Source organism: Crocodylus porosus, unplaced genomic scaffold (assembly GCF_001723895.1).
Source record: "Crocodylus porosus isolate Cpor-Errol unplaced genomic scaffold, CroPor_comp1, whole genome shotgun sequence".
Lineage (NCBI taxonomy): Eukaryota > Metazoa > Chordata > Crocodylia > Crocodylidae > Crocodylus > Crocodylus porosus.
Genome location: NW_017728906.1, coordinates 35676579 through 35698511, shown reverse-complemented (window position 1 = coordinate 35698511; position 21933 = coordinate 35676579). Strand labels below are relative to the sequence as shown.

The 21933-nt window shown below is 42.2% G+C and overlaps 2 protein-coding genes across 3 annotated transcripts in view; one reads left to right on the top strand and one right to left on the bottom strand.

Moving 5' to 3' along the window:
- The window catches only part of TMEM50B (transmembrane protein 50B), a 22148-nt gene extending 17895 nt beyond the window's left edge, over positions 1 to 4253 (top strand). For both annotated transcript variants that reach the window (XM_019528841.1, XM_019528843.1), the window contains exon 7: positions 2563 to 4253. In XM_019528841.1, coding sequence (XP_019384386.1) covers positions 2563 to 2608 — 46 coding nt within the window. In that variant the 3' untranslated portion in view covers positions 2609 to 4253. The remainder of the gene's footprint in view (positions 1 to 2562) is intronic.
- A 3244-nt stretch (positions 4254 to 7497) lies between these two features.
- Positions 7498 to 21655, bottom strand: IFNGR2 (interferon gamma receptor 2 (interferon gamma transducer 1)). Its single transcript, XM_019528840.1, has 7 exons — positions 21633 to 21655; positions 20912 to 21038; positions 19057 to 19232; positions 15988 to 16127; positions 13461 to 13617; positions 11187 to 11341; positions 7498 to 8158 (listed from the first exon to the last, which is right to left on the bottom strand). Exons 1-7 carry the CDS (start codon positions 21637 to 21639, stop codon positions 8051 to 8053), a joined length of 870 nt encoding a protein of 289 aa, XP_019384385.1. The 5' UTR covers positions 21640 to 21655; the 3' UTR covers positions 7498 to 8050.
- Between the last annotated feature and the right edge of the window lie 278 nt (positions 21656 to 21933).

The following is a 21933-nucleotide window of genomic DNA, read 5'->3' as shown; positions in this document are numbered from 1 at the left end:
GCACTTCTTCCCATTTTTCTATTTTCCTCTATGTTATCAAATATTTTTTTTCCTTCAAAAGTTGTTCTAAATCCTTATATACTACTAGGCTTCTTATTGCCTCTAAATTTTTCCCCTTAAGTGCAGGCAAGACACTTTGTTGTTCTCTGCTTAGTCTAGTTGGTGTGGCACTATATAATCAAAGATCCTTGCTAGCAGACCTGTAACTTCAGTACTTTAAGGATGAGATTAACCTGTTTCTCCCTGCCCTTGACTTGAGTGCATTTTGCTTTTGAGCCTGAGCCTTTTCCTTTTCCTTTAGTTGTGGTAACTTCCATTTCTGCACCTCTAATTTTTATTTGCCATCCTGTTTCTGTCTATTTTCCACATAATTTTTTTTTCTTATTGAAAACTGAGGAGTATTATTCATTCAGTTTCAGGGTCATATCCTGATTACTTAAGTCTATCTCTCCTCACTGCATAACACCACCACTTCTTTCCCTGTTCTCTTAATACAGGCAAACTCTCTTAATTGTCTTTGCCAGATCTAATTCTATTCAATGTTGGCAGTTGTTTTCTTGCGCTTTTATATAACAGAAATGCACTCCTACACCTGTAAGTCCTTATGACTTCACTGGCTATTAACATTAAGCGACACCGATACACGTGCCGGACATTTGATCTGAACACGGTCCAGCAGCCTCTGTGTCATGTATTCAGCATCCCCACGCTTCAAAATCATGGCGGGGGTGCTTTTAACTAAAGCTCGTCGAACAAGCTTTAGTTAAAATGCCCTGGCACCATTTTGAAGCTTGGGATGCTAAATACACGTGACTCTGCAGGCACTTTAATTAGAGTGGTTCTTGGAGTCACTGAAGCACCCTCGCTCCACCCTGGAGCACATGGTGAGATATCTTTGGGCATCTTTATAAGTAAGACTGAGATGAGGAGGGAATCTTTAGTACCCCCCTGCACACTTCACTGGAACCTCTTACCAACCTTCCCCAAAGCATTTGTTTTACCCAAGTTTCCCCTTACCGATATTTATGACATCACTAGTGGTCAATGTTACCCATCAGTTTTCTTTTCTCTCTCTCAAGTAAACTATCCTTCAGTAGCTTTACACGAGTTAAAACTGCTATTCCACTGTGTTTTCCCTATGTCTGGCTTTCTAAGGCCAGTCATTTCAGCCCTCCCATTTGCCTATATATACTCTTTGCAGTAGCATACAGCTAGCTAGATATCAGGTAGGTCCAATATTCAAGGAGTATAGCATTTGCCATTGGGAGACCAGCAAGTTCTCAGTCCACACTCTTAAAAAAAAAAGTTGTTTTATGAATATATTATCCCTTTTCACTCTTCCTTCCTGAAGCAAGCAGTCCTAATCTTTTGAGTCCACATAATTGAATCTTATTACCTGTTTTCTGATCCCTTGTGATTCTACACTTGCAGTTGTGAGAGAAGATGACCAATAGTGCACATGGTATTCTGGAGGAGGTTGCACGATTGATTTACATAGTCATTATCATCTTCATTCTATAAATAACAATGTGGTTCTTTTTGGCTGGCAGCTGCTACCTGAGAAGAGATTTGTTATTCCCTCTATGGGGCTCTTTCCTGAGTTGCTAGTTAGTTTGAAACCCTTATGCAGTGTCTAAATTTTTCCCTCTGGCATTCATTACTCCATGCCAGATAAAATTCAGGCTCAATAGTGTTGCTTCTTCACTTTACTTAGCTCTCTCTGAAGTCCTTCATCATTTTCTAGTCCTGAGTAAGATAAATAATTGAGCTGCAAATTTGGCTGCCTGCCTGATTACACCCTAGTGCATTTTTAATAATATATTTAAACATTGGACTTGGTCCAGCATCTTGGGGCATCCTGCTGTTACTGGTCAATTGTCATGATGGTGAAAGACTTATTTTCTACTATTTTTTGCTTTCTTTCCTCCAGCCAGGTTTTGATTTACACAGTACTTTCTGTTAACTTGTGAATATTTCTTTAGTGGCTTCTTATGCAAAACCTTGTCAAAGGCACACTGGAATTCTGAAATGTCATTTGGTTCCCCTTTGTCCAGGAGTGTCATGCTGTGTTCAAGAGTTGCAAGCCTGGAAGACTTTCCTTTATAGAAACTGTGGTGGTTAAATTCTATATCGAATTGTTCCAGTCGGGTCCAAATGGGAGGCTGGCTGGTCCAGAATTCCATTGATTGTCTCTACAATCTTTATATAACATTTGTTACCCTTCAGTTCTCTGGAATAATGGCTGTTTTAATGCAAGATTACGTATTAGGTTACCAATTTGGCCAGTTCATAGTTGAGCAGCAATACTTTTGGAGGTTTCCACTCCCCTACAAAGCCAGAGCATATTTATCCAGGAATGCACAGTGAATGGAACGTATATAAAAACCAATTCTGAAATTGGCTAAAGTATAATCCAGCTCCCTCTGATAAAGCAGCAATGTTTGCATTGCATTTCCTCCCAAATTAAGTGCAAAACTTAATTTGACTTTAAAATATCCTAGGTTTCAATGTCACCTTTGCAAATTTAAATACAAGGTTTTATTTTGTTTTTTGTTTTTGCAGTACTCTGATCTACAAATTTGGAAGAACAGAAGAGTTATGGGGATGAAAAATCAGAGCAAGCGTTCACTCCGCCCACCTCTCCCTCCCCTCAATCACACACACCTTATTATTCTGTTTATACATCTCTTTGTTTTGATGGATTTTACATTACACATTTGGGGTTTTGGGTCTCATTTTCTTGAAGCTGAATGAACCAGGACTTTAAAAAAAAAAAAAAAGTCTCCTCTTGAAAGTTTCTATAATGATTTCCCTTTTTTCCTGGAACAAGATTGTGAATATGTACATATTACATGGCTTGGTATGTATATATCTTAGTAAATGCTACATTTTCTTAATGTTGAAGTCTGCAGGTTTATTTCTACTCACATACAGGCTTGCGTTCCCACTTTAAGACTCTGTCTTGCAAGCCCTTGCACATGTAAGGCAGACTTCAGTGGAACTGCTCAAGTAAGAGGTGGCAGGGTCAAGCCTTGTAAAACTGGCCATTACTTTGTATGCACAGGAAGGCTGCAACTGACTTGCAAGCTATGCATTAATATGGGCTTCAGAGTCTTTAAGCTGAGCTTACATTTGGAGGATAAAGTCTTGATACGATACTGGATTAAGTGCAAGGTTTTAAGAAAAATGCATATAAATGGTTTGAAAAAGCATCACAGTAGCTTTTAAATTTTTAAGGTGACGTATTTTCAACAGGGCCATATAAGGGACCATGCATGACAAATCAAATGTTTTTAATCCTCAGTTACTATAGCACAATACATTTAATGGCAGCATGGTTCTTGTAAGTGTTCATGCTAATGTTTAGTATAATTTCTGGAACACTGAGTAACATTGCTGTGTTTATCATTATACAATAAATTTTAATTCATCTGAAGCCAGTTCACTTGCATAATACCTAAGAGTAGATGAAAGACTGAGCACCAAAATGCCGGAGTTATAACAATGTAGTTTTCTTCAGGTGCAATCTGATACAATGGACCCTAGTCATTCAGTTGCCTGTATCTCAAGGACTTTTGTAGAGTCTCACATGTTCATTCAGGGATAGAGCAAAAATGGCATTGCTAATGTGCCTATGGCAGGGTAGCTGTTTTCTATGGGGACTTTAGGCTGAGTTGTTCTTGCAGAATTCCCCTTTGAGAGGCTTTCTTAGACTCTGAGCCTGTTTTGAAAGGACAGAGATAAAATGTATCTGTCACCATTTGAAAGCCAGGATGTTCCAGCTGGGGAACACAAAAAGAGAGAATCTGCTGTTTCTATAGCTTTGGGCTGATCTTGTTTATGTACTTCTCCTAATTTTGGTGACAAATCTGACATCCTTGTCTTACCAGTTCTATGTGTTTGAGTCAGTTAAGACTAGTTTTCTTCAGGGCTTTTATATATCAAGCTCACCACACAGATAGTATTAATATAACTTTCCAGACAATGTGAGAAACAGCCACATCTATGGCTACTGTTTTCTGTTAGTAATATAACTTCTTTCCACTCTGTTCCTTTCTGGGAATCTTTCCAATGGACAGAATATGAAGCAACACTGTAGCTGAGAACTGTGCCATCCCTAGACTTGTTTCCAACCTGATTTCTTCATCATAAATTCTGAGTTACATCTGTTACATTCACCAGTGTTAAATGTGGTACTGTACAGATTTGCGTAATTGTAAGTTCAAAATGAAATAAATTTCTTGACTTACCTTGACTGTAAAGTGTTCTTAAGATGTAAACACCACCAAATTAAAACAACAGCATCTGTCTTGTAAATATGGCAGATTTACTCCTTATGAACAAAGACTAAAGCAAGGTATTTTCCATGTTGTTTGGCTTCTCAAACATATTGTTTAAAGTGTAGGTAGCATAGCAGAATTGCAGAAGACTTGCTGTTTGCATCCAGGGGCTACTAGAAAGCTTCAGTGTGGAAAGTGTGTAGACTAATAGAGAATTCTCAATTATACTTCAGTTGCAAAAGAGTAGAACAACAAAGTGGCGATTTTTATACACCCCAGCTAGGAAGACATGGAATAGAATACTGGCACAGGGACAGTCCTGCAGAAATCTTTCCAGTGTGTTCAGCTCCAGTGGCCAACTCACTCGGCCCTGTCTGTTCTGCACGACAGTTGTGGCTATTGCTAACATAAGGGTGATTTGAGGAAGTGCTCTCCACGTTTTCCTAGAAGAGAGAGCAGCTGCTTGCCTACATCTGTCCTTGCTTTGGAGTTGAGTCATATGATTGAGATGGAGCTCTGGAAAAAAAACAACTGATGTTTCAGCCCAGCTTCCCCAATGCAAGGAAGATGCTCGTGTAAAATGAGTAAGATTGACATGTCTTTCTTTTCTCAATCAGGGCTCATGGTAGAGGTGATATCTTTTATTAGACCAACAAGGTTTTTGTAAAAAAAGTTTCTTTAATTGCAAGCATTTGGGCACAAACACCCTTCATCAGGCACTGGAGAAAAGGTTGTAAAAGTTCTCCTGGGTAGAAATGAAAGTTCATATTTCACAGAAAAGTCAACAGATGGAAAGCTTCTTTGGGGAGGTAGGTCTTATGTGGTAAGGAACATCTCAGCTCTCTTGTGAGGCTCTGTGATGATGCAAATTACTTTGAACCAAGGCAGGAGCAGTATTCTCAGGTGGTCACAGTTGCTTCCTGCTTGGGAAATTTATGATTTCATTAAAAAAACTGGCTAAAATTCTCTTCTTATGCATTTTCACTAGGCCTAGAATTCATTACCATTGCAAGAAGCACTAGTATTACAATGCTGAGATTCTGCTTAAAAATGCCCCAGCGTAAACTTTTGTTTTAAAGGTCTGACAGCAGATCTCAACTTAGTTAAGGTTTTGTTACATTGTGTTGGTCACTGTTTTGGTGTGCAATTTCTATACAGTTGATAGTCCTGTAATTATTTTAGGAATAGAACTGTTCATGAGAAGGAAAGGGTCAGCATGTCTTCATGGTGGTTTAGATTCTGAAAATGAAATGCAGAAAATTGTAGGCCAACCCTGACAGGGGCAGTGTAGGTTTCCTATCAACATTCATTGAAGGTATTTTCTCAGTTAAAGAGGGCGGGCAAAGCACAGGTTTGTGCTCATGATACCTTTCACTTAGGAGTGTATTTTTCCTGGTCAGACAAATAGAGAGTGTGGCTTCTTACCTAGAAATTAACAAGGACTTTCTTTATTTAAGTCTCTATCTTTCGTGGGGTAAGAAAAGACTTTTACCATACCAGCAGCTATTAAGGATTATGAGGATAAATTAAGATTAATTAATCTCAACATTTAAAGCCGTAAATTCAACAAGCATTTAAAATAAGTGATTAAGCTTGGAAAGTAATGTGTTGCTTCCTCCTTTGAGCTGAGGCATATTCAATCAGAACTGCTAGCACAGTCCAGAACCCAATACCAGAACTTTTAAACTGCTAGGAACCACTGTGTGCTCAAATAGGAAAATGAAGAGACAGAAAAAGAAAACTGAGACTTTCTAGAACAGTAACTTCCTAGTACCGGCTGCCTGCACATGCATCTCTGTTCGTTGTCATCACTGAAGTCCTCTCTAATTTAGATGTTTCCTAGGTTTACTGAATCATAAACTCAAGGGAAAGTGAACAATTACACCATTTCACAAAGAAAATTATTTATTAACTGGTTTATCAGTAGCAAATAACAAATATTGTAAAATGAGACAAATCAACAGATACCCTAAAACTTGCTGTTAAAAATCCTACAACTTGGTTTTGTAGTATGTACAACAAAGTGGTGTCAAGATTTTTTTCAGTGCTTCATCCCTTAGACAACTTCAATCTCACAGGGGCACTAGCAACCAGGACAGAAGCTTTAAGAATCACTGTATACACTTACATGAGTTCAGTATAGGATTTACCTACAGGCAGCAGACAGTAGGAACAATGAAAAGCTTGCTTTATGCATGCTAAAACTTACCTTGGCTAACTGCTTGTTGCTGGTCTGTCCTGGTAACCAATATCTCTTTTGGGCTATAGATGTGACACTGGCAATGCTAGAGTGTTCCTATTAGAATGCATTGGAGCACATGTATTAACCCCTCTTGCATTTCAAAATGGCTATAGGGTGCTTTAACTAAAGCTCACTGAATGAGCTTTAGTTAAAGCAGCACACAGCCATTTTTAAAGGTGTGGAGGAATGCCACATATGACACTACAGTGTTTTTAATTACAGCAGTTCCTGGAGAGCTGCTCTAATTAAAATGTACCCCCCCCCCCAGCATATGTATAGACAGTCTTAGTGTCTCCTGTTTAGGAAAGTATTTACAATTGGCACATTCATTAAGGTTAATCCCCCCACCCCCCAAAAAACTTTCAGAGTATCACTTCAGCTTAAAAGATGCAACACTTGCAGAGAGACAGCTCCTCTTTAGAGCAGAGATTAATGCCATACTTGTGAAAGCATCACAAGGAACTAGGGGAGAAATGAACCTGTCAGCATGTGTCATGAGCTCCCTTCTCATACTTATAAGTGAAGTATCTTCTGCTTTTTCTTCAAATCATACAGATCTTGACCTTTTATTGACACACTTTTTCTTAGCATGATACTCTACCAAGCATATTATTTCCATCACATCCAGGCTACCATACTTAAGTTAATTTTTACATGCTTGAAATTTTATATACCATTTCTTTATTGCTTGTGTTAAGCCAGAAACATTTTTATGCATGGAGCTAACAAAACAATGGCCAAGATAAATCAGGTATGGTGCAATAATTCATTTAATTACTATAGAGTACAGTTGAGTATCTGACCAGTCAAATAAAAAGTGGTCAATTGACTGGTCAAGTATGGATCAAAAATGGTTAAAAATTGCCAACAGGTCCAAATGATACATAGAAAAAGCACAAGTTTTCCATTAAGAAATGTGTCAACAAAATAGTATTTCTGTCAAGAAAACTACTAACAAATGTAGGGGTTTTTTGGGTAAAACTGTTAAAATCCTTGGTCAAAAATATGCATTCAGTTGGCTGGCCAGTTAACAATATGTGCCTGGTCAACTGACTGGCTTGCCAACCCTACTGTAGAGCATACTATACATCCTACCATAAAGTGCTAACACCCTCAAAAAAATTGTTATAGTCCAGACAGACTAAATCAGCAACAAAAATGTATGTGAAAGTAACCTTGTTACTGCAATATTTTCCAGTCATTCTGTTCCAATCATCATGTTTATCACTTTCATGCTTAGTGTTTGCTTTCAGTTCACATTTGTGACTTTAAAAACAACCAAAGAGAGTCTCTCCTATAGAAAGCACTTCACATTATTCGATATAGAAGCCACTTTGGCTCAGGTTTCAGGGTGTCATATCTTGTGCAATTTAAGTTGACTTTGTCCTTCATCTTTAAATAGCATCAGTACAATGCCACTGCTGATACCTTTGTGTAGTCCTGGTGCAAACACATCAGCCACAGTGTAAAATAATGTAAGTGACTTGAAGCGGATGTGCTGTTTGAGTATTTCTGTTCAGGCTTCCGTTTAGCTTCCTTCTGCCCTGGAGACAACTGACAAGGAGTCCCAGTGCTCTACTTCAACACAAGTATTTTCCCAGTCCTCAGAAACAGACATGTTAGGATCATTTAAATCCTGGGGGGAAAAACCAACAAGAACAGGAATGAGTTCAAACTCTCTATGAAGAACAAAGTTTCTAATAGACTAATCTTTCAATACATAGTTTAGGAACATGGGCAGGGCTGCTAGCATTGCCCCTTGTTAAGATCATTGAGTAGTTGCCATTATAAAATCCTCTCTCTCTCACTCTACTAGCTGAAACCCGCAAAACATTTGCGATTTAAATTTTTATTGCAACAATATTTCTTTAAATGCAGGATTTTTAGTTATCCTTTGACTGAATACTTTAATGGAATCAAAACTTCTAATCCTCAAAAAGGCTACATAAAGCTGTCCATGTGTTAACACAGGCTTAGGAATATCTTCTATTATAGTATTATAATAGCATTGTTCTCCCTGGACCTGCTTGGGCCCCTCACTCCCCCCTCAAAGGAGCTTGTGAGCTCCAGAAGCAATGGCACCAGGTGCCCTGAGTGGCGGCAGGCAGGTACTACTGCTTCATGGCTCATAGCTCCTGGGGCGCTATGCCGATAGGGCCACACCAGGCCAGACTGCAGGGACAAGCGCTGCAGAGGAGCCAGGTGCAGGGCTATCCCTGGGCCGGGGGCTTCCCAGCAGCGCCACCCTCATATCACCCCTCACGTGCGACGTTAGTGTGGGAGGGGGTAGGTCCCTCTGCAGGCATGGTGGTGCGGGTTGCAGCAGGGATCTGCAGCTAGGGATAGACTCATCCCCACTGTCCCCTCCTCACTCTCCACCATGCCTGCAGAGGGACCCCTCCCCTCACACTACATGTAAGGGACAGCATGAGGGCGGTGCTGCTGTGAAGCTCCCCATCCAGAAGCAGCCCCATGCCTGGCTCCTCCACAGCACTGGCTTCTGCAGCCCAGCCTGCCCCTGTCAGCACAGCACCCTATGAGCCATGAATCTGCCAGGCAACAGCGCCTGCCTGCCACTGCTCAGGGCAACAGGTACCGCTGCTTCTGAAGCATGCAAGCTCCTGCCTGTGCACTGTGGCTCCCACCCCCACCTTCCTCTCCTGGCAGATGTGCCAGTGCCAGCTCCACCTCCCTCCTACCCCTCAGCAGTGACTGGCACCCTCCTCCCCGCCCTACAAGCTGCTTCACCTGGTGCTGCAGTCACAAGTAGTGCCTCCCCCCCCCCCGATTGTCTTGGAAACTCATCTGCTCTTAAAAGGGCAAGGTGGCAGCCTAGTCAAAATTTGGTTAGATTCAGCAGCCAATCACAATGCTTAGTGAAACAACAGGAGCGCTCTGGACAGACAGAATAAGCATATTGTTATAGATTTGTCCATCTAAGAACGCACTTCTTGCCTTCCTGCCCCTGGCAATCTTGGACACAGTTTGATAGCAACTGAGGGTACCTAACTCTCCCAGAGCCCTGTCCCCTCCAACACCCCCCCAAATGCTACCAATCAGTTGGAAGGAAAACCAGATGCTAAAATATTGCCTATCACAAGTTACAGCATCACAAATTTTTTTTAGTTGATTTCCACATTAAATATAGTTGTAATTATATATACAGAACAGGGACAAAGAACCAGTTATGGTTATTTTCTCCTTTCTCTCTTACTGTGCCGTACCCGATCATATTCATTTTTAGAGATGGATTTTAAAGATAGAAAGATCTCATATACATATATGCTTTAATGAATTTTAGATTTAAAAAAAATCAAATTTCCCATTTTCCTTTGGTATGTTAAAAAATAAAACGGCATCATATCCATTTCCTGGAAATCAGACGTTGAAAGCTTAGAGTTTGCTGTTAAAAAGGAGCCATGCAAACCTAAAGATGAATACAGATGAAATACCAAGCAAGTTTACATGCACCAACTTTGGCCACTTCCTTTATGACAAGCTCTTCATACATCAGAGGTGTCAGAAGAGGAACAGCTATAGGCCAGTTAGCCCATCTTGGAAAATATTTACCTATCATTTTCTGTGCTATTTGCCTGAGAGTTGGCTCAGTGCTTTTTAAGAGTTCAGCTGTTCCCTGATATTTGTTGTCCAGTGGAAGTCATGGGTTTTCACTGGTGAGTATGAACTTTAATGAAGAATAAGCATTAGGGAGACAAATGAACTTCTTACACTACTTCACAGACAACACTGGTTCCAAGAGGTCCTTGTATGCCCCTTCCTATTTTCCCTAATAACCACACTTAGAAATTTTACATGTCTGTACCTTCACAAAGCCCCAGTGAGGTGGGGAACTGAAGCACAGATAGAATAATGTGGTGTGAAGTCTCCCAAGTCCACTTCCAGTTCCCAACTTACAAAAGCAGCTTAATTCAAGGGACTGGTGTGATGACGGAAACTTTAAACATGTCAGCAAATGCCTGCACATTTAACAGAGGAGATGTTACCCAGTGCAATTATTAATGTCTTTCACAAGGACTTTGTGACCAAGACCTTTGAATAAAAAGAATCACTTCCTGTTTAAAAGTTGAAAAGAGGAAGAGGAACATGACTGAAACAAGAGTGTTTAGGAAAAAACAAAGCGCTGCTGGGGGAAAATAGAAAATCACATGCTTCTTTAAAACATCTAAATTGCAAGAAGCACAAAGATCCCACAGAGATGTTTTTCCATCCCTTCTGACCCTCCTAGACTTTGATGTTTAATTCTCGAATGATCTGGGTACACCTGCATTCCATGTGGTCTATAATTTCAGTTAATATAACCTATCATTAGTGCAACACCTGCCATACATTCTCACATCTCCAGAAAATATACCCAAAAAAAGAGAAGTGATTAAATCAAATGAATCTCCCTTTATCATATGACCTCAGTTTCATAACAAGGAACATGACAATATCTTCTGCTTAGCTGGAATCTCTTGTTATCTCTGCTTACATAACAGGAAGTAAACTGGAGTAGCCTACCTACATAAAACATTACAATGAATTTAACAGAGACTGGAGGTAATACAAAAGGCAAAGGCTTCTATGAACCCTTAACTAGTCTAACTAATGCTTATTCCAATCACGCTGCTCCTTGGTAAGTAGAAAAACAAACACACACATACCTCTTCAAAATGTGATGGGATTTTTAAAGATGGCTGTGACCATGCTTTAATTAATTCATTAAAATTCCCTAAATAAAAAAACCCCATGACTACACCGACCACCACAAAAATTGTGACTAGAAATATTAGCAGAATATATCCAGCTTTCGTCCCATCTGAAAAGAGAGGGGAAAAAAAAAAGAATAAGCAGGTAGCATAAATATCAAAGCCAATTCTATTCTCTTGGAATAGAGTCTTGGTATATTTCTTATTAAAGTTATTAGAATATAATACTTGTATAACCAACTAACATTTTATAGACTGCACTACAGTAAAACTCCATCAACTAGAACATTATTTCTTTAAACTGTAGTGAGCTTCTGCCACTTGAAGTATACAGAAAAATATATCACTTCTACCACAAGTCCTGATGGCTTTTTCCTCCAGACCAATACGGCTATAACCTGGATACCTGACAAAAAGGAAATTAATACTTCCTAGAACTAAGGATTTCAAGCCTGGAGTCCCAGACACAAAAATATAAGAGAACGTTAGAGGCTATTCCTACATGAAATGGGGAGTAAGAAAAGTTGCAAGGAACACGACTAACAGAAATGGTTGGGGAGACTAACAAAAACTTTCAGCTACATATTATACTTAACATTTTGAAGATAAAATTGAGAATTATCATTAAGTCAGTCAGTAAAAATGTACAGGCCAAAATCCAAACCCAGATTGGTTTGACGAGCCAGATTTAAACAGTCCAGCCACCCCTGGAATTTAAACAGTTAGTGCATTTGCCTTTGAAAACTCTATTGTTCCATTTTTTTAAAGCAAATCAATACCAAAATGACAGCCTTGAAGGCTTAACTCTTATTTAGCAGCATGACACAAGGCCAGTTTCATCTTCAGTTCCTGCTAACCTGCTTCTGTGCTGACCCAGACAAATACCTCTAGAGGACAGAAGTCAAATTAGGCACCATTCTCATTAAATTCTTTATCTCCTCTCTTCTATGCCAACTGAGTCAGCAAGGTGGCTAGAATACCGATTAATTCAGATTGCTGTTTTGAGTCTTGATCATGCTAGCAGTGATTTTGAGAAGCACTCTATCCCCAGCACTTAAAGCTAGGCATCTGCTTGTCTCATTGACGTCAGTGGCATTGCTCAAATTCTTAAAGTTCAAGACATATACAAGTATTTCTAAAAACAGTGCTAAATGCTCAGCTCCTTGTTGTATCAACGCCTTCATAATTTATAACTGACAAGCAGGCTTCATTTACACAAGGCTTGCAAATGGTCTAAAACAGGCTTAAGCTCAGATGCTGACAAGCCAGATTTAAACAGTCCAGCCACCCCTGTGATCCCAGGAGGGATAGCACAAAATATCATGTTTCTCAAATGATCTTCCTCTTCACAGTTCTCTCACACCAGTTCTCTACAGAAGTGAGCAATAAGGCACAAGGGGAAGAGCAGATGAGAGTCGTAACAGAGCTCTGAGAGAGTTCCAGCAACACCAAAGGCTGATGCCCTACCAAATCTGACCCCAAGGTGAGAAGAGGAATGACCTATAATCAGTTTTCCTTTGGAAGGCCTAAGTACATCCATTATGCCTTATGCCTTTATGGAAAGAAACATACTTTAACAGCTCATAAAAATCTATTTTGGGTACCTAAATACAAGGGAAGGGAAGGGATGGGATAAGGCAAAAGAAAACCAGATGATCGAGTTATTTAACCCTGCTTTATTGAGCTGCTGAAAAGTAGAAACACACCATGCAGCCTTACCCCAGGGTAACTTACTCAAACCTGTTGTGGAATTACCTCTGGAAAAAGGGGTAAAACACACCAGTGTAACCTTCCTTTTAGGTCCTTGTGACAAGGTATTTAGCAGAATTCACAGATTCATTGGAATCTGACAGGAGCACACCATATCACCTCTGAGCTGTCAAATGTGCACCACCCCAGCTCCACCCGGGTAATAAACTGCTGCAGGAGTTGCATATCCACAGTTTATCTGTGGGCCAGCCATTTGCTCACAAAACAGTTCAATGCTTGCTCCCCTGCCATCTACTGGTAAGTTGCTGCAATTAGCCACCTACACCTGGTAGCTGGTCCAGGATAGTTGCTTGCCCGTCTACTCCAGATCCCCATACAAAACTGCTCTCAACTGCACTGCTGTAAATAAACCGTGTGTCCAGGCATGTAATAAATCAGTCATCCCACATAAGGCTCATATTTTATACCAATTTAACTGTGCAGAAGATCAAATGGTTCTTTATGAAGTAATAATTATACCGCTCATTGTAGTTTGGTGACAAGAGGTGTTGCTTAGTAATCCACAGTTGTAAGGCCTTAATGAACTCTCGACAGCTGCTTGTATTTGAAAACAATACTCTGTCAATTGCCTCAGATTTTTAAGTTTGACCAGTGTATTGAGGGTTATAATTGTTTTCTGTAAAGGAGACACAGTAAAATAAAATGTAGATATTATCTCTATAACACATTTAAACATTTTCTTTAACTCTATCAACCTGAAATCTGAAACACTGAAATCAAGAGTTTCTGTTACAATGTTTGTGGTCTTACTGTGTAAATCTTCATTCTGAAAATGTGTCAGAGCAGAAGCAGCATAATAATCTGAATGCTCATTTCCTTGAATGGAAATGTTCAACTTCCGTGAATTAAAATATGGATATTTAAACTAGACTACTAGAGACATACTTATGCAAATTGCACATACATGTAGATTAACACAAGAATTCAGTGCACCTGTAATATCCATAGGACCTTCTGTAGTATTCTGCAATACTTCTGTGCTATTTCCTGCAGCCAAGGGCTTTAGGAGAAGCTAGGGTTGGACAAACACCACCAAAAAATAAGCCCGTCAAAACAAAACAAATCTGCCATTTGAAAAATACTAGTTTCTGAGCTGGGCTAACACAATTATATTATCCAGGAACTGTGAAGAGCACATTTTTTCCTGATGTTAAACAAATCAGAGCTGACAGCAGCTTTGCACCCAACCTGCACATCTGCGGCACCACAAACTGCATCTTCAGCTGTTCTCAGTGCTGCAAAGGAGCAGTGTGGAGGATTTTTTTGATCCCTGGGTATCCAGGATCAAAAAGCACTCTGACAAAAAGTGGAGTGGCACACAGCGGCAGCATGTGCTGCCCAAAGGAGCAGCCTCGCCAGCCAGAGCTGTACTCCATTGCCAGCCAAGCTCCACATGGCAGAAGCAGCAGCTGCAGCCCCAGGCCCCCAGTACAGGCTGCTGGGGCCAGCCTGATGCTGGCCCCAGTCTCCCCTACCCCACCTGGGGTAACCTGCCATACACCAGAGCACATGCAACGTGGGTGTTCCCTGGGGACAACTAGTGGTGGCACAAGGTCCACCAGCACTAGTTATTTCCGGGAAACCAAACATCCATGCACGTCTGGACGCAGCCTAGGAGGCCAGTTACTGAAATCCACAGCATACACAAACATCTTAAAGCTCTTGTGTTAAGCTTTCAGAAGCCCTGAAGTGATTTAGTAATCCAAATCCCATTTCCAATCCCCTTAGCGATAACCCAAAGCCTACTGACTTTGAATGAAGCTTATGTTTTCATGACTTTTGAAAAAAATAATTTAAAGGCAGGGGTCAGCAGTGTTTTTGGGCAGAGTGCAACTTCTACTTGCAGGATGCTGGTGTACCAGGGGGCAGATGGTGGGGGATCCATGAGGGGCTCAAACATTGTGGCAGTGCAGCTCAAGCCCCTTCTCCACTGTCAGCCCAGAAGTGTGCATGTACCTCTGCAGACCCCAGTGTAGTTGCTTGCAGCCTCCCTGCCGCCAGCAGCCTGGGCTCCATGACATGCAGCTGGGGACTGCCCAGAGCCTGGGCTGGCTGTGGCAGGCAGTCAGAAGGCTGCAAGCAGCTGCACTGGTGTCTGTGGAGCCCCGACCTGGCTTTCTGTCAGTGGTGGGTGCATGCACACTTCAGGGCAGACAGCAAGGAAAGGGCCCAGGCTGTGCTGCCACAACAAGGATTAGGCCCCTTGCAGCTCCCCCGCTGTCCACTCCAGGTGTGCATGCACCTGCTGTCAACAACAAGCCAGGCTGGGATTCCACAGATCCTGGTGCAGCTGCATGCACCTTCCCAGCGGCCTGCCACAGCCCCAGCCTGAGCTCTGGGTAAGCCCCCTGCCATGGATCCTAGGCTGCTCATAGCAAGTGGTGGGAAGGCTACAAACAGCTGCACGACGGTACACAGAGCCCTGGCTCAGCTGGTTGCGCAGTGGGTGCACGTGCACCTCTAGGCAGATGGTGGGGGAGCCACGAGGGGCCTAATTCTTGTTGTGGCAGTGCAGCCCCAGCCCCTTCTCCATCATCTGCCCCAAGGTGCATGTGGCCAAGCAAAATGCCTTTGCGTGCCACACGTGCCAGGGGTTGCTGATCCCCCATTTAAAGCTTCACTTTTGGAAACTCTACTCCCTGAACCAGATGGTACTCTGTGTATTGTATATAAGTGTGATCTGATTCTACTCTGCTCAAATTCCTGAAAAATAGTTAATACAAAAGGGAGGTGAGTCATTCTTGTTCCCATTGCTTTTGGTGACTTGGTCATAATGCTAAAGCAATGGCATGTTACAAAAGTATGCAGGTTAACATTTTTTCACATATCTATATAGGTAGACTAGCATCAGGCCCCCAGTCCATTCATAACACAAAGGACATTTTGGATAAAACTGTTTTAATTTCCTTTCAAATGTGTAGCCTTCTTCTCTTCCCTCCTTTCTACCATTTTACCAAGGAAGGGAAAAAGTTTAAAAAGTTCTTACTTTTACATCTGTTGATTTCTCCCAGTAGTGCACGTGGTATTCAACTTTAAAGTTTACATTCCTAAGAGGTGGCAAGAAATTAAGGAGAAGTGAATCAGATTTTGAATCCACACTTTTCAATGTCGGAGGCCCCACAATAGCTGAAAATGAACAGAAAAAGGTAAATATGTCATGTTCTCTCATAACTTTGATCTGACTTGTTATAGAAAACTGGTGTATTTAACCAGTTCTTTGAAACAGTCAAATACATTCACAATAATTAATATTTCTTTCAATTTGTTTCTTTAGTGAATTTCAATAATACAAGGTACCACTTCCTATCCACCTTTTCCAGAAAGAGAGAGGTTATCAGGATGTAGTAAGACCTCTTTGTTAGTTAATCGTGGCTTTTGCATAGTCTAGCCCAGTGATTCTCAACCAGGGTGATGCAGCACCCTGGGATGCTAGGAGATCCTTTGAAGGGTGTTGCAGGCTGCCATGCAATATTAGGTGTGCAAACACCTACACAGTTAACAGGATAAATCCAGAGATTTCAAATAGAAATCTGCAGTGTCAAAAACATTCTGCCCTGTTGTGGTCTTTCTGAGTTCTCTGCAACAGAAGAATTGCTCTTAGTTTTCTTAGTCAAGGAACGACTGAAAGCTAAGAGCTGGCATTTTCTGAGTCAAAAAAGCTTTAGTCTGGAAAGCTTGAGAACCACTGGTCTAGCCAAAGCAATCCTAATTTCAATTCTTTGTTCAAAATACCACATCCTGCATGTGTTCAGAGCAAGGAAGTGTGGGGTAATACAACATGCTGAACAGTGAAACATGGACCTGCATTCATTTCTGCTGAAGCATAAGCAACCCATATCCATGTCCATGCCTCAGTTCCTCCTTGTGTAAAAAGACAATCATGAAGTGGCCATCCTTTAAGATCTATTCAAAAAACTGGTCTATAAAAGTTGCATGCTATTGCTATTCCTGCCTCTATTACTGAATTGCTGCACGAGCTCAGGCCAGTCACTTCCCCATTATCTTTCAGCTTCCTTCCTCAAATGGAGCTTGCTTTACATTTTGACCACTTTGACTTTTCCAGCTAGAATGCACTAAGTATCAGTCTTTTCAACTAATAGTTTCTCTCATACCATTACCAAACAAGCGGCTCCATAGAGTGGTAGGTACTAGGGCTGTGTGAAACAGCACCGTTCCATTTTGCCTTGAGTTTTGACAGTCTGACGGAACAGCGTTGTTTCGAATTTCATTTTGATTCGAAATGGTTATTCCGTTCTCTTGAAATGGAAAGGCTGTTTCAACGTCTTCCTGGGGATGGGGAGTCAGCCCAGCTAGCCTGACTCCCCATCCCCAGCGCTAGATTGTGTGGAGCTCCAGGAGTCAGCTCAGCTGGGCTGCTTGCCCACCCCCTGCACTAGATTGCGCCTCGAAATTAGTCGAAACAATGTCGAAACGAAATGGCCAGCAAAATTTCACACAGCCCTAGTAGGTACCACACTAAGCACCACCATATGGAGCTGTCTGCAGTACAAAAGTGACTCTGAGTGTCAGTGAGCAGCACTCCAAAGCCAGCTGTACTACAAAGTTCCCCCGTGCCTGAGCACCTTACGCTCTACAGGTGCTAAGAGCTTTTGCTTTCTTTTCCTCTTTTTGGGGAAGAAGGAAACAGAGGTGAAGGCTGATGCAGCAAGGACTGTCTAATGCTCCATGGTGGAAGGAGACCCAACTGGAAATCTGCCCCGATTCCAGGGACACTAGCCAAACCCCTGGTATTCATGGTTTCATAGTAGTTAGGGGACAGAAGGGACCTGAATAGATCATCTAGTCTAACCCCCCGCCACTAGTTGGAGCACATGCTGGGATCGCACAACCCCAGACAGGTGTTCATCCAACCTCTTTTTTGAATTTACCCAGGGTAGGAGCGAGGACCACTTCCCTAGGAAGTTGGTTCCAGATCCGAGCTACCCTAACAGTGAAATAGTAGTGCCTCCTAATCTCTAACCTGAACCTATTCTCCAGCAGCTTCTGGCCATTGTTCCTCATCACCCCAGGTGCTGCTGGGGGGAATAGGACCCTTCCTATTTGCTGCTGATCTCCCCTAACGAGTTGGTAGGCAGCCACCAAATCCCCCCTCAGCCTCCACTTGCTGAGGCTGAACAGGTTCAGGTCACTCAGCCTCTCCTCATAGGGCCTACCCTGTTGCCCTCCAGCCAAGTGGGTGGCCCTCCTCTGAACCCTCTCAAGGCAGGCCACATCCTTCTTAAAGTGCGGTGCCCAGAACTGGACGCAGTACTCCAATTGAGGCCGGACCAATGTCGCGTAGAAGGTGAGTATCACCTCTCTGGACCTGCCTGAGATGCATCTTTGGATGCATGACAAAGTGCAGTTGGCTTTGCTGGCTGCAGTCTGGCATTGGCGGCTCATGTTCTTCTTGGAGTCAATAATGGCTCCAAGATCCCTTTCCACCTCTGTGCTCACAAGGGGGGAGCTTCCCCACTCGAATGTATACTGTGGGTTACTTTTCCCCAGGTGCAGTACCCTGCATTTATCTACATTGAAGCCCATCCTATTACCATCCACCCACTTCTGTAGTCTGTCTAAATCCAATTGCAGCCTCTCTCTCCCTTTGACACCAAGATGTGGGGAGAAGTAGGCACACTCCTAGGCAAACTTGGACAGACAAAGTCATTATTTGCAATGGAGGAGTTTCCTTTGTTCAAAAACCCCAGGAAAATACAGACAGGTTCAGGTTCTGATGAGACCTGTGTATGCTAGAAAACAAAGAAAACTTCCTGTTTACGTGACATTCAAAACAGTTTGACTGCTGGGTCCTGTTTGTCCATTCTGCTCTGAAATTAAGCGTCAAAATTCCACTAGGTCCCTATATCCGCACCACTTTCTTGTTGCCATTAAGCATGCAGATTTTAAAAGCAGAATCATGACCCAGCAAGGCCTGTCATTTGACTTCCACTGTACAAAATATGTAGTCAAGCAAGCAATAAAACTAAGCAGAAAATCACCACGCTTTTCAGAGATTTACCCTAGGAGAGATGCTGAGATCATAAAGAATTCTTACTGTCTTTCACTGCCATAAAAGCATTTGTTTCCACCCAGTCAGACTGCATGTCTCCTAGCTCACTTCTAACACGGAAAAAAGTTATCCAGTGGCTCTGGATTTCTGTACTTGTGAAATTGCATTTAGTCTCTGCAATATGCGTACAGTTAATTTCACCCCACTTGTCATAGGACTGCCTGCAATACAAAAGAGAGAAAAAATTAATGCCAAATTACTCTCCTTGCTGTTATCTTTAGTACAACTGGCAGAAAACTAATTCTGAAATATCCATCACAGCCAGCAAATTTCTAAAGAACTAGCATTTTATACAACTCTTGAAGTTTTACATTGCAAACTGCCTTCTCTTAACACCTGGGACTCTTCTCAAAATAAAGGAAATTTAATGTTTAAGTAGTAAAGGTATGCTGACCATTTCCCATCAGACAAGGCAATCATTCCTGGCCATGACTATCATCTTTTATGTCCTGGAGGGGTGGGCGCTCACACATTTGTAGTTGAGCAAATTGAAACACTTATTTTATGTTTCATGTGTATGTGTGCACAACAGGAATATGGTCAAACCCTGCAATTCTACAGAAGTTTAGAATAAACCAGGAAATCCTTCATATAAATGATTATGGGATTCAAAAGGAACAGTGTCAGAACTGACTGAGAACAAAGGGGGTGAAACAGTTGGGAAGAAAAGGGGATTTCTTTCTTTTTCTTGTTTAATGAAGACCACAGTCAAAAGAACTTCTTAATCACTATTTTTTCTAAACAAACATGGAAGTCTCTTTTTAGTAAAACCCACATTTCTCATTGGGGTGCACTGATAGAGATTTTTTGGGCTACTACTGATGGCTGATTTTTAATGAGCCATATTGACTGATATAGATTTGATTGCTGATATGTAGCCTGGCAGCTTGGAGAGCAGTGTGTGGCTGGTAAGTCTGTTGAGGGGAGGGACGGGGAAAGAAGGGGCATGGTGGGGGCAGATCGAGGCCCCTGAAGTGAGAGAGGGAATGGGGCTGGGGCTGGTGCTGGAGCAGGGGCAGGCACTGCACAGTCAGGGCGTGGTGCAGATGGAACCACAGCTTCCCTGCGAGGCATGGGGGGGGCAGCTCCCACCACTGCACACAACCTGAGGGAGCCATTGGGGGTATGTGCCCCTGAATCTGCACTGGACCAGGCTGCCCCTGGGGTGGGTGATGGCAACACTGGGAGGGGGGCTATGGCGAATTCTGGGATGGCTGTAGCTCCACCCCCACAGCCTCCTTTCCTAGTGCTGCCACCACCTGCCCAAACCCTACCCCTGGGGAAGAGCCTGGCACTGCCCACGTCCCCATTGCCCTGCATGCAGATCTGGGGGGCACATACCCCTCTATGCCCTCCTGGGGTACGTGCAGCAGCCAGAGCCATGCCGCCCTCCCTGTGACCCCCAGATGAGCTGATTGCAGCTCCATCCTGCACCCCACCCCAGCTGTGCAGTGCCTGCCCCTGCTCCTGCCCCACTCCCTTCCTCATCACGGGGGCCTTGGTCCACCCCTACCTTGCCCCTTTCTTCCCCCACAACAGATTTACCAGCTGGACGGCGCTCTCCATGCTGCCAGGCTGCACTCCTGGGTGCCTGTGGGCTGCACTGCAGCCGCATACATGCACATGGCATTGATCGGCGACATTATCGGCCACATCAACCAAAAAAAGCCAACTGCTGATAATGTCAATTTTCCTTTTATTGTGCCAATTTGATACAAGACCAATGTATCAGTGCACCTCTATTTCTCATATCCATACTTAATTCATTTTTAGATTCTGTTATTTGGCTACTTTTCTATTAGAATGAAATCAATTCAGTATACAAGAATTATTTACTCACGTTTTATACTGGACTGTATAGAACACTGGACCTTTCTCTACTTGAACAGGAGCCCATCTCAGTAAGTTATAAAAGTTATGTGAATCAATTGTCACATTTTGTGGTGCTGGTAATTGGGAAGCAGATTCTAGAATAAGGTGAGAAAGACATAAAAGTATTTTAAACTCTCAGAAGAGAGGGTCACTGCACATTTGCCTTTTCTTGACCACGTATTTAATTGTAGCTGCTTTGCACATATGCAGTCACCCCTATTTCAACTATTCTATGTTCTACTGCTCTCAAATTCCTCCTATCCACAAAAACTAACTAAAAATTGCAGTTTGTACCTAGATACTAATAGAAAAAGCATTACATTCAATCTCCCAAAGGAAGGCTTTGAGGGAGGAAACGAGAGGCGACACATTTATGTAATTTATGGAGCCAGAAAAATCCCCTATTATTACGTTTGCTAGGCATTTCCCAAAACACAAGAGTTTTGCTCATGCAAATATACGATATCGGCTACTGTGGCAGAAATTTACCACGCTGAGTGCCCATCTCACACTGAATTATTGGGAAGATTCTTGGAAAATGCACTAGTCATTTCCAAAAACAAGTTAAAGAAAAAAAACCCAGAAAACTACAACGAAAAGAAGTCCTGCCGTGTTAAAGTTTTACAACTGTCTCAGCAAGAAGCTACAGTGGCTTCATGATTTGAAGCATGAATTCAAACTATGCTTACGTGACATGCCTTTTCTTATCACCAGTATTATCCACTCAGATTTGGCCAAGTCTCTGGAAAAAAATATCAGTGTGCATATGAATAGAAGCATGACAGAGCTGCAGAGCTAAAAGATCCAGCTGAAGCTTTACACAGTACAGCTTCAGAGCTAAATGTTCCATGCATGGCCCAAGCAGGCCATTCTCTCCACGTGCTCCTTCCAATTGGTTAGCATGTGGTCAGCTACCAGAACTGATAGCAGGGGATATCAGAGCTTTCAGGGTAGACTGACCTTCACCTCCCTATTGAGACCAATCTGCTT